Genomic DNA, 12,427 nt, shown 5'->3' with positions numbered 1-12,427 from the left:
TAATAACGTTCATTGACTTCTACAAATATTATAATACAAATAATTAGGGGGAGAAAGTTATCCAAATGTGTAATTATGATTTTGCTGATTTTTTATTGATCACCTTTCCAAAATGATTCTTCGTTCACAACTTCAAAAATTGTATGTTGGAAGAAGCTAAGCTAAGCTGAAGAAAATAGAAAAATCAACATTCAAAAAAAGTCTGAATCACAAGAGAAATTGTAATATGATTCTTTTTGTTTTTTTTTCTTTTCTTTTGATAATGGATTTGATTATTTTTTCTTCTTTTTGTCAAAAGTGTAATGTTTTTAGATACTTTACCCTAAGGCCAACTAATCAGGAGATATATTAAAACGTCCAATAGTTATTATTTTAATAGTTTGTAATGGAAAACACTATCGAAAACTTATTTGTCACACAAAGAAAACATTATCAGCAACTATCAAGCAGTCACGTACACAATGAAACTGATTTACATAAATAGTGAACGACGTTGATTCTCTCTTTAGAATAAAATAAACGGACAAAGGAAGAATCTTCTTAGGAAAGAACACGAAGGAAAATAACTAAATATAGTTTTTTGTTTTTACGTCTTAATCTTTTATAATATGGTTTTATACCATGCATATATCTAAACGAAAGTTGTCATGCTATATGAATCATCTCATGAAAGAAGGGCTAACCATTATAATAAGATGTATCTATATTATTATTTTTGAAGTATATTTTGTGTTATGTTCTTGAAGTTTTGGTTATTTAATTTATTTTATTTACAACATTAACCCTTAAAAAATTTCCAAAACTAACGTTACTACAGATTTTATTTCATAAATATTTTACATTTCATTTCAACTAAATAAATAACAATAATCAATATGGAAATAGAAACTATCATATATTTAACTACATATTCTGTTGTGTTTTGAAGATATTCTATATCTGAATCATTCGTAAACAAAGAAAACAACAATTTGATTCTCATTTGTTTTCCAAAACCTGTGAGATTTGATTATTAACGTAAGAAAAACTTCGATTAACATTTAATTAAATATTATAATTAACATATATAAACTTAAATAAAAATTTTAATTATTACGAATATGTAAAAGTAAAATGTTTAAAATACTATATGATGTGGTTATATAGTAGATGAGTTATAAAGATGACATGTTGGAATTAATAAAATATTATTATATTTGTGTTAATACGGGTTAAATCTTTATTTAATTATTTATCAACGCTACTAATATTAAAATATTTGACATAAAATCAAATTAATTAATTTAACTAAGATTGTGTAAAATGATTAAATCATTAGGAAAAATATGACTTAATCACAGCATATAAATTACTTATTATGTATTTAGATCCCTTATTTTTGGTTATAATAACTAAAAATCAAAATAGAATCTCAAACACTAAACAAAACAAAATAAATATAACAAACAAATAGTCATGAAATGTATTGCGGGTTAAAAAAATAATATAAATATTTATCCGCACAACAACCAGAAAATTTAGTTATTTCTCTATTTACAAAACATTTAATATTTAATAAATAGATACAACATAAATATAAATTATAATAAAATTTATATGTCCGCGGTGTACCGCGGATTAAAATCTAGTCTATTTAAAAAAAAAAGTACCTATTTCTGGTCCTGATCTACCCACTCTAACAATAATTCGATCAATTTTTTTTAGCTCAAGAAAGGAAATTGGGTAGTGCAGGTGCTTAGATACGAATCCCAAAGTATGACATGAGAATGTTTGTAGATTTTCTAAATATAATAGTGGTATCGTATCAGACTGATAGATATTCTAACTAGTCCACAAAAAAAAGGAGAGAAGACGAAGACTCTTTCATTTATGTATACGACTTTTCTGATCGCATTTATATTTGCTATGCAACTAAATTAATAAATGAGTCGTTCAAGTTCTCTCTTATTTAATCTGCCACATTAAAATATTTCCGCCAATCATAGTTCAAAACATGTTAGTTAACTGTTTTATACGACATTACTCATGCTTATCTATTTAGATAGTTTGTGTTTATCTCAATTCAAAACATATTAGTTTCGGCCAAACATAATTATATTCATTGTGTTTATCTCACTGTTTGGATATTGAAAAGTATACATGTTATAACAGATATATTACTCTCTTTAAATGTAATAAACTATTTAATTTTTTTTTTGTTTTCATGATATGCAATCTACCGAGTTAGGGTGACATTATTTTATTATTTTAAGTTTCATCTTCTAATCAGAATCTCGATTATTCGCTGTGTACGTGCATTAGAAAAGCTAGACATTTATACATATATTGGACTAGAATTAAAAACTCACTTGAATTGCGCTATACGCAACTTAAGACGTCGTTATACATGAAAAGCTTTAAAATAAGATGTTGTGATGGGCACGCGCATCGCATTATATAATATTCGGACATGATTGAAGCTTAACAAGATAATATTTAGAACATTTCAGAATATGTAAGCTTTTTATCAAAAAGGAATTTTAACTAACCGGAAAGCGTTAATATCATTAAATTATTTCAACTTTGATTTGTTAATGATCTTTTGATGATTTAGAGGAAATCAGGTTGATAGGTATGAGCTTCTGCCCAAACTATTCCTTTTAAGGTCAAAGAGCTGTTAATAATTAAAAACAAACAATTCATTTGGGAGTTGAAAACCAAAGTCATCTATTGAGATAACATCAAAATTTATCCAAGGAACAGTATCTATTTGACAGTGATGTCTTAGAATCGTCAAGTCAACATACAAATTTTCAGTTACATAATTTTTCTCTTTTTTCACTATGTTATACAAGAGTCCTCTTTTTACAATGCCGGCTAGATTTTTTTTTTTTTTTTTTAAACTTAATATGCTAGTATTAATTACAACTAACCAACTAATTAGAATTTAACTTCTTTATAAAACTGATCTTCAACAACAGCTCATGGTCAATTCATTATATGCGTCTCTCTCTTTCTATCTTTCACATAGACAAGATATTCTTCTTGTCCCAATACCATTGCAATTTGCAAACAGCTCCCAAAAACCTTAGAAAATTCTGCAAAACCCACCAAACAAAGAAGGGAACACCAAGAGAGACAAAAACCAGTCATCAAGACAACAAAGCAAAACCCTCTTCTTCTTTTTATTCAATTATTTCCATTTATATACTCAAAAACTCAATCAAATACAGAGCCAGAACCCCATTAATAGAAGTTTTAACTATTACAGGAACAAGACAATATGGTTTTCTCTGTTTCTCTATTTGCTTCTCTCGCACCATACGTCGTCTCAGCATTACTTCTCTTCCTTCTCCTTGAGCAACTTTCTTACCTTCTCAAGAAACGCAACCTCCCTGGCCCTCTCTTTGTCCCTCCGATCATCGGAAACGTCGTTTCACTAGTCCGTGACCCTACTTCCTTCTGGGACAAGCAATCCGCCGCGGCAGGCATCTCAGGCCTCTCCGCCAACTACCTCATCGGAAAATTCATTGTCTATATCAAAGACACTGAGCTGTCTCATCAAATCTTCGCAAACGTTCGTCCTGATGCCTTCCACCTTATCGGACATCCTTTTGGAAAGAAGCTCTTCGGTGAACACAACCTCATTTACATGTTCGGTGAAGATCACAAGTCCGTTCGCCGTCGGATCGCTCCTAACTTCATCCCCAAGGCACTCTCGACCTACTCTGCCGTCCAGCAATTAGTTATCCTACGTCATCTACAGCGATGGGAGGAGAGTACATCTGGAGGATCTCGTCCGGTGTCGCTGCGACAACTTGTCCGTGAATTAAACCTCGAGACTTCACAGACGGTTTTCGTTGGAACCTACCTTGATAAGGAAGCCACAAACAGGTTCCGTATAGATTACAATCTTTTCAATCTCGGAGCTATGGCGCTACCATTCGACCTCCCTGGCTTCGCGTTCAGTGAGGCTCGCCGGGCGGTAACGAGGCTAGAGGAGACGCTCGCCACTTGCGCCGGAAAATCAAAAGTGCGGATGGCTGCAGGAGAAAAACCAACATGTCTAATCGATTTCTGGATGCAGGCCATCGTCGGGGAGAGTCCGCCGCCACCGCACTCCGGAGACAAAGATATCGGCAGTTTGCTCTTTGACTTTCTCTTTGCCGCGCAAGACGCATCCACGTCATCACTACTATGGGCAGTGACGCTTCTTGAGTCGGATCCGGAAGTGCTGAACAGAGTAAGAGAGGAAGTGGCCAAGATCTGGTCGCCTGAATCCAACGCGTTGATCACCGTCGATCAGCTCGCGGAGATGAAATACACGCGCTCCGTGGCTCGTGAGGTTGTGAGATATAGGCCTCCGGCAACTATGGTCCCGCACGTCGCTGCCACAGACTTCCCTCTCACGGAATCGTACACTATCCCGAAAGGAGCAATTGTCTTACCTTCCCTTTTTGACTCTTCGTTTCAAGGGTTTACTGAACCGGAACGGTTCGACCCCGACCGGTTTAGCGAGACAAGGCAAGAGGACCAGGTGTTCAAACGCAACTTCCTAGCTTTTGGATGGGGGCCTCACCAATGCGTGGGGCAGCGTTACGCGTTGAACCACTTGGTGCTCTTCATCGCAATGTTCTCGTCTTTGTTTGATTTCAAGAGGCTTCAATCGGACGGCTGCGATGACATCGTGTACTGCCCCACGATATCGCCCAAGGATGGGTGCACGGTGTTCTTGTCTAGGCGCGTCGCAAAGTATCCCAACCTCTCGTTAATCTGAGTTTGATTTTTCTTTAAAAATTTATTGGTGGTGTGTTGTCTATTATCTATTGCTATGTGTCTCTCGAAGTGAGAAGACATGTCATTTGTTTTACTTTAACCTTGTCATCACCATATCTGTGTTGTCTTTTTTTTTTACTTCTTCTTTTTTTTGTCTCAGTGTATCAGTGATGTTATAATTTCATATATATGTTTAGTTTACCACTCGTTAATATATCTTTCTTTCTTTTGAATTCTTCGCACTTATGTATTCGATCAGTCCAGTTGTATATCAGTAAAATCATTCTATTCAGAGTGGTTTCGTGCTACTTAACTGAACTTGTTTGACTCCTATTATTGTTTTTTTTTTCTGACACCATATCTCGCAATCTCGCATTCACAACGATCAACCCCGTCCCCACCCATTGTAAATTCTAACTCACAGGATTTTAAAACAAAACGATACCGACTGAGACGTTTGCCCCTACGAGTTGTCGAGCTATAAAGCCTATAACAACTGTTTTCATATCCGAATCGTCTTTTAATATGTGTTTCTTTGTTAGTTAAGCAGTCGAACATGTCTCTGAAAAGATTGATTTGTAAAGTTTTTTTAAGAACGTATAAAATTTATGACAGGGTATATATATTCACGGAAGAATTTATGACAGGGTATATATATTCACTTTCCACAACCCCGGATACTTTCCTTTGGCGAGTTGGAACAGAGGATCTAGCAACTTTCTCCACCTCCAAGACTTGGGACACTCTCAGGCCTCGAGCAATTTTCCCAGGATGGACAAATCAGGTTTGGTACAAAGGAGCTATTCCTAGGCATACTTTCCTCTTCTGGTTGATGCAACAGNAATTAAACCTCGAGACTTCACAGACGGTTTTCGTTGGAACCTACCTTGATAAGGAAGCCACAAACAGGTTCCGTATAGATTACAATCTTTTCAATCTCGGAGCTATGGCGCTACCATTCGACCTCCCTGGCTTCGCGTTCAGTGAGGCTCGCCGGGCGGTAACGAGGCTAGAGGAGACGCTCGCCACTTGCGCCGGAAAATCAAAAGTGCGGATGGCTGCAGGAGAAAAACCAACATGTCTAATCGATTTCTGGATGCAGGCCATCGTCGGGGAGAGTCCGCCGCCACCGCACTCCGGAGACAAAGATATCGGCAGTTTGCTCTTTGACTTTCTCTTTGCCGCGCAAGACGCATCCACGTCATCACTACTATGGGCAGTGACGCTTCTTGAGTCGGATCCGGAAGTGCTGAACAGAGTAAGAGAGGAAGTGGCCAAGATCTGGTCGCCTGAATCCAACGCGTTGATCACCGTCGATCAGCTCGCGGAGATGAAATACACGCGCTCCGTGGCTCGTGAGGTTGTGAGATATAGGCCTCCGGCAACTATGGTCCCGCACGTCGCTGCCACAGACTTCCCTCTCACGGAATCGTACACTATCCCGAAAGGAGCAATTGTCTTACCTTCCCTTTTTGACTCTTCGTTTCAAGGGTTTACTGAACCGGAACGGTTCGACCCCGACCGGTTTAGCGAGACAAGGCAAGAGGACCAGGTGTTCAAACGCAACTTCCTAGCTTTTGGATGGGGGCCTCACCAATGCGTGGGGCAGCGTTACGCGTTGAACCACTTGGTGCTCTTCATCGCAATGTTCTCGTCTTTGTTTGATTTCAAGAGGCTTCAATCGGACGGCTGCGATGACATCGTGTACTGCCCCACGATATCGCCCAAGGATGGGTGCACGGTGTTCTTGTCTAGGCGCGTCGCAAAGTATCCCAACCTCTCGTTAATCTGAGTTTGATTTTTCTTTAAAAATTTATTGGTGGTGTGTTGTCTATTATCTATTGCTATGTGTCTCTCGAAGTGAGAAGACATGTCATTTGTTTTACTTTAACCTTGTCATCACCATATCTGTGTTGTCTTTTTTTTTTACTTCTTCTTTTTTTTGTCTCAGTGTATCAGTGATGTTATAATTTCATATATATGTTTAGTTTACCACTCGTTAATATATCTTTCTTTCTTTTGAATTCTTCGCACTTATGTATTCGATCAGTCCAGTTGTATATCAGTAAAATCATTCTATTCAGAGTGGTTTCGTGCTACTTAACTGAACTTGTTTGACTCCTATTATTGTTTTTTTTTTCTGACACCATATCTCGCAATCTCGCATTCACAACGATCAACCCCGTCCCCACCCATTGTAAATTCTAACTCACAGGATTTTAAAACAAAACGATACCGACTGAGACGTTTGCCCCTACGAGTTGTCGAGCTATAAAGCCTATAACAACTGTTTTCATATCCGAATCGTCTTTTAATATGTGTTTCTTTGTTAGTTAAGCAGTCGAACATGTCTCTGAAAAGATTGATTTGTAAAGTTTTTTTAAGAACGTATAAAATTTATGACAGGGTATATATATTCACGGAAGAATTTATGACAGGGTATATATATTCACTTTCCACAACCCCGGATACTTTCCTTTGGCGAGTTGGAACAGAGGATCTAGCAACTTTCTCCACCTCCAAGACTTGGGACACTCTCAGGCCTCGAGCAATTTTCCCAGGATGGACAAATCAGGTTTGGTACAAAGGAGCTATTCCTAGGCATGCTTTCCTCTTCTGGTTGATGCAACAGGACAGACTTTCCACAAGATCACGTTTGCTGCGATGGGGTTTACAGATTGACCCTAATTGTTGTATATGTGGTCTTGCTTTGGAGACTCGTGACCACCTTTTCCTAAGATGCCATTTCAGTGAAACGCTTTGGACAACTGTCAATCGTCGTCTCGGGTACAGACCTTTCACGTTCCACACTTGGGAAGCCTTCTCGGTTTGGTTGGATCTTAAAGATAGCACTGCTCCACGATGCCTCCGAAGGTTGACTGCACAGACCACTCTTTATGCAATCTGGTTAGAGCGAAACAACATATATCACAACAACNCTCTTCGTTTCAAGGGTTTACTGAACCGGAACGGTTCGACCCCGACCGGTTTAGCGAGACAAGGCAAGAGGACCAGGTGTTCAAACGCAACTTCCTAGCTTTTGGATGGGGGCCTCACCAATGCGTGGGGCAGCGTTACGCGTTGAACCACTTGGTGCTCTTCATCGCAATGTTCTCGTCTTTGTTTGATTTCAAGAGGCTTCAATCGGACGGCTGCGATGACATCGTGTACTGCCCCACGATATCGCCCAAGGATGGGTGCACGGTGTTCTTGTCTAGGCGCGTCGCAAAGTATCCCAACCTCTCGTTAATCTGAGTTTGATTTTTCTTTAAAAATTTATTGGTGGTGTGTTGTCTATTATCTATTGCTATGTGTCTCTCGAAGTGAGAAGACATGTCATTTGTTTTACTTTAACCTTGTCATCACCATATCTGTGTTGTCTTTTTTTTTTACTTCTTCTTTTTTTTGTCTCAGTGTATCAGTGATGTTATAATTTCATATATATGTTTAGTTTACCACTCGTTAATATATCTTTCTTTCTTTTGAATTCTTCGCACTTATGTATTCGATCAGTCCAGTTGTATATCAGTAAAATCATTCTATTCAGAGTGGTTTCGTGCTACTTAACTGAACTTGTTTGACTCCTATTATTGTTTTTTTTTTCTGACACCATATCTCGCAATCTCGCATTCACAACGATCAACCCCGTCCCCACCCATTGTAAATTCTAACTCACAGGATTTTAAAACAAAACGATACCGACTGAGACGTTTGCCCCTACGAGTTGTCGAGCTATAAAGCCTATAACAACTGTTTTCATATCCGAATCGTCTTTTAATATGTGTTTCTTTGTTAGTTAAGCAGTCGAACATGTCTCTGAAAAGATTGATTTGTAAAGTTTTTTTAAGAACGTATAAAATTTATGACAGGGTATATATATTCACGGAAGAATTTATGACAGGGTATATATATTCACTTTCCACAACCCCGGATACTTTCCTTTGGCGAGTTGGAACAGAGGATCTAGCAACTTTCTCCACCTCCAAGACTTGGGACACTCTCAGGCCTCGAGCAATTTTCCCAGGATGGACAAATCAGGTTTGGTACAAAGGAGCTATTCCTAGGCATGCTTTCCTCTTCTGGTTGATGCAACAGGACAGACTTTCCACAAGATCACGTTTGCTGCGATGGGGTTTACAGATTGACCCTAATTGTTGTATATGTGGTCTTGCTTTGGAGACTCGTGACCACCTTTTCCTAAGATGCCATTTCAGTGAAACGCTTTGGACAACTGTCAATCGTCGTCTCGGGTACAGACCTTTCACGTTCCACACTTGGGAAGCCTTCTCGGTTTGGTTGGATCTTAAAGATAGCACTGCTCCACGATGCCTCCGAAGGTTGACTGCACAGACCACTCTTTATGCAATCTGGTTAGAGCGAAACAACATATATCACAACAACTCCTCCACTGATGCTCAGACCATCTTCAAGCACCTGGATAGACAAATTCGAGATGCCATCCTGGCAAAACAGAGCAGACGAAAATTCAAGAATCTTCTCCTCGTATGGTTGAAATATGGCTAGACTAACCTACTCATATCTTTGTCTCTGATCACTCCTTCTTTGTTTTTATTTTTTTGGGCAAAGGATGATGACTGTATAAAGCTTTTGTAACTTCACCAAACTTTCGGTTTATTGAAATTCACATATTTTCAAAAAAAAAAAATATAGTATCCGAAATAAAAAAAACACCCATTACTTGTGAAGAAGACTACGGTTCCATTATATAGCTACCGTCGTGATACGATCCAATAAGTGGTATATATTGTGATTTTACCACCCCAAATGTCACTTTCTAACTTACAAAGAAAATATATACAGCCGGGTACTGCGAACGTCGCGATGATTTTTGTTTGCAATATATGTTAGTAATAATGTAGTGTTTATTTCTTTACTTTAAAACAAACTATATCTCCCAACGCTCCTACTGACAACAAAATTAATTAGGCTACATCTGGCCGACAATTTTTTGTTTTTTGTTGGTCGTCAAACAAACAAAAAAATGTATAGATTAAATGTGTATGCAGCAACACGTGCAAAGCGTGACCAATCGAGCGGAGATAAATCCATCACCATATCACAAATTAATGAATGATTGACATAGACGGTATAACCAGGATGTAATAGTAATATATCAATATCATAATTTTTTATATATGAAAAATTTAAATGATAAATCTCACATGCTTCATGCCTTCATATAGCATCAAAACACTCGTTATTCCGTTATTGGTGATTCCGAGTGTTACAAACGTACACTCGTTTTTTTCTTCTTCTTTATAACACGATATCAGTAATAATGTGTTAACATCCATTTAATGGACGGAAACAAAAATTTGAACTTGACATACATAACGCATGCATGAATGCATTTTGACGGGATTGACACGAGAGCATAGAGCATGATAAGTGTAAATGGGTATCTAAACAAGTGTTTCGTCTCGTCAGTCGTCAGTTACGTTTCAACTAAAAACTTGCAATTAATAACCGCAGCTTCTCCACAATTATTTATTTATTTAGAGCATATACAAAACTTATAATATTGAAATATAGAGAGCTTGTGACTGTCTGATCTCATATATGTAATATTATATTACCAAGTTTTTTTTTTTTTTGTTATATTACCAAGTTGATGACACCAGTCATATTTATTTTCACGTATAGACAAAACACCAACTGTTGTAGCCATCATAGCTTATATGTAGCCTCTATACACAAAAACTCAAATGCAGAGCAGAAGCCCTTACGAGAAGCTCTCACAATTAAGTAGAAAACAGACAAAAAGATGGTTCTTTCGGTTTCCATATTTGCCTCTCTTGCACCATACTTAGTCTCTGCGTTACTTCTCCTCGTTCTCATCGAGCAACTCTCTTACCTTGTAAAGAAACGTAACCTCCCTGGCCCTCTCTTTGTTCCTCCGATCATCGGAAATGCTGTTTCACTCGTCCGTGACCCGACTTCCTTCTGGTACAAGCAATCCGACACGGCTGGAACTTCCCGTGGCCTCTCTGCCAACTACCTCATAGGAAAATTCATCATCTACATCAGAGACACTGAGCTTTCCCATCAAATATTCTCCAACGTTCGTCTCGATGCATTTCACCCTCTCGGACATCCTTTTGGCAAACAGCTCTTCGGTGATCATAGCCTCATCTACTTGTTCGGTGAGGATCACAAAAGCGTTCGCCGTCACCTTGCTCCTAACTTCACCCCCAAGGCACTCGCAACCTACTCTGATATCCAACAATTAGTTATGCTCCGTCATCTACGACAGTGGGAGGAAAGTTTCTCCGGTGGATCTAAGCCGGTGTCTATGCGAGATCTTGTCCGTGAACTCAATCTTGAAACTTCTCAAACTGTTTTTGTCGGACCCTACCTTGACAAAGAAGCTAAGAACACGTTCCGTACTGATTATAATCTGTTCAATGTCGGATCAATGGCGCTCCCAATCAACCTCCCTGGCTTCGCGTTCAGCAAAGCTCGCCGGGCGGTGATGAACCTGGAAGAGACACTAGCCTCATGCGCCGGAAAATCCAAAACGAGGATGGCCAAAGGGGAGGAGCCGACATGCTTAATCGATTTTTGGATGCATGCGATTGTCACGGAGATAGAGTCCGGGAATCCGCCGCCGGTTCACTCGGAAGACGAAGCCATCGGCGGTTTGCTCTTCGATTTTCTCTTTGCCGCGCAAGATGCTTCCACGTCATCACTCCTTTGGGCAGTGGCGTTTCTTGAATCGGACCCGGAAGTGTTAAGCAAAGTGAGGGAGGAAGTGGTCAAGATATGGTCGCCTGAGTCCGGGAAGCTAATCACGGCCGATCAGCTCGCCCAAATGAAGTACACGCGTGCTGTGGCGCGTGAGGTAGTGAGATACAGGCCACCGGCAACTATGGTANAACTTCACCAAACTTTCGGTTTATTGAAATTCACATATTTTCAAAAAAAAAAAATATAGTATCCGAAATAAAAAAAACACCCATTACTTGTGAAGAAGACTACGGTTCCATTATATAGCTACCGTCGTGATACGATCCAATAAGTGGTATATATTGTGATTTTACCACCCCAAATGTCACTTTCTAACTTACAAAGAAAATATATACAGCCGGGTACTGCGAACGTCGCGATGATTTTTGTTTGCAATATATGTTAGTAATAATGTAGTGTTTATTTCTTTACTTTAAAACAAACTATATCTCCCAACGCTCCTACTGACAACAAAATTAATTAGGCTACATCTGGCCGACAATTTTTTGTTTTTTGTTGGTCGTCAAACAAACAAAAAAATGTATAGATTAAATGTGTATGCAGCAACACGTGCAAAGCGTGACCAATCGAGCGGAGATAAATCCATCACCATATCACAAATTAATGAATGATTGACATAGACGGTATAACCAGGATGTAATAGTAATATATCAATATCATAATTTTTTATATATGAAAAATTTAAATGATAAATCTCACATGCTTCATGCCTTCATATAGCATCAAAACACTCGTTATTCCGTTATTGGTGATTCCGAGTGTTACAAACGTACACTCGTTTTTTTCTTCTTCTTTATAACACGATATCAGTAATAATGTGTTAACATCCATTTAATGGACGGAAACAAAAATTTGAACTTGACATACATAACGCATGCATGAATGCATTTTGACGGGATTGACA

General features: G+C 38.4%; 3 protein-coding genes across 3 annotated transcripts; all 3 read left to right on the top strand.

The window, feature by feature from the left end:
- On the top strand, positions 2,955 to 5,010 carry LOC104792203 (cytochrome P450 710A1-like). Its single transcript, XM_010518295.1, has one exon. It carries the CDS (start codon positions 3,263 to 3,265, stop codon positions 4,754 to 4,756), a length of 1,494 nt encoding a protein of 497 aa, XP_010516597.1. The 5' UTR covers positions 2,955 to 3,262; the 3' UTR covers positions 4,757 to 5,010.
- LOC104699233 (cytochrome P450 710A1-like) lies at positions 5,396 to 6,801 on the top strand. The gene has a single exon (XM_010414568.1). The coding sequence runs from the start codon at positions 5,396 to 5,398 to the stop codon at positions 6,545 to 6,547; it is 1,152 nt and encodes a 383-aa protein (XP_010412870.1). The 3' UTR covers positions 6,548 to 6,801.
- On the top strand, positions 10,385 to 11,722 carry LOC104699232 (cytochrome P450 710A2-like). Its single transcript, XM_010414567.2, has 2 exons — positions 10,385 to 11,647; positions 11,711 to 11,722. Exons 1-2 carry the CDS (start codon positions 10,541 to 10,543, stop codon positions 11,720 to 11,722), a joined length of 1,119 nt encoding a protein of 372 aa, XP_010412869.1. The 5' UTR covers positions 10,385 to 10,540.

Source organism: Camelina sativa, chromosome 6 (genome assembly GCF_000633955.1).
Source record: "Camelina sativa cultivar DH55 chromosome 6, Cs, whole genome shotgun sequence".
Classification (NCBI taxonomy): Eukaryota; Viridiplantae; Streptophyta; class Magnoliopsida; order Brassicales; family Brassicaceae; genus Camelina; species Camelina sativa.
Note: the sequence above shows the minus strand (reverse complement) of the source record. Positions and strands in the feature narration are given on the sequence as shown.

Bases quoted from the DNA above. Each gene is read 5' to 3' on its own strand.
- LOC104792203 (XM_010518295.1), top strand. From the start codon at position 3,263: ATGGTTTTCTCTGTTTCTCTATTTGCTTCTCTCGCACCATACGTCGTC.
- LOC104699232 (XM_010414567.2), top strand. From the start codon at position 10,541: ATGGTTCTTTCGGTTTCCATATTTGCCTCTCTTGCACCATACTTAGTC.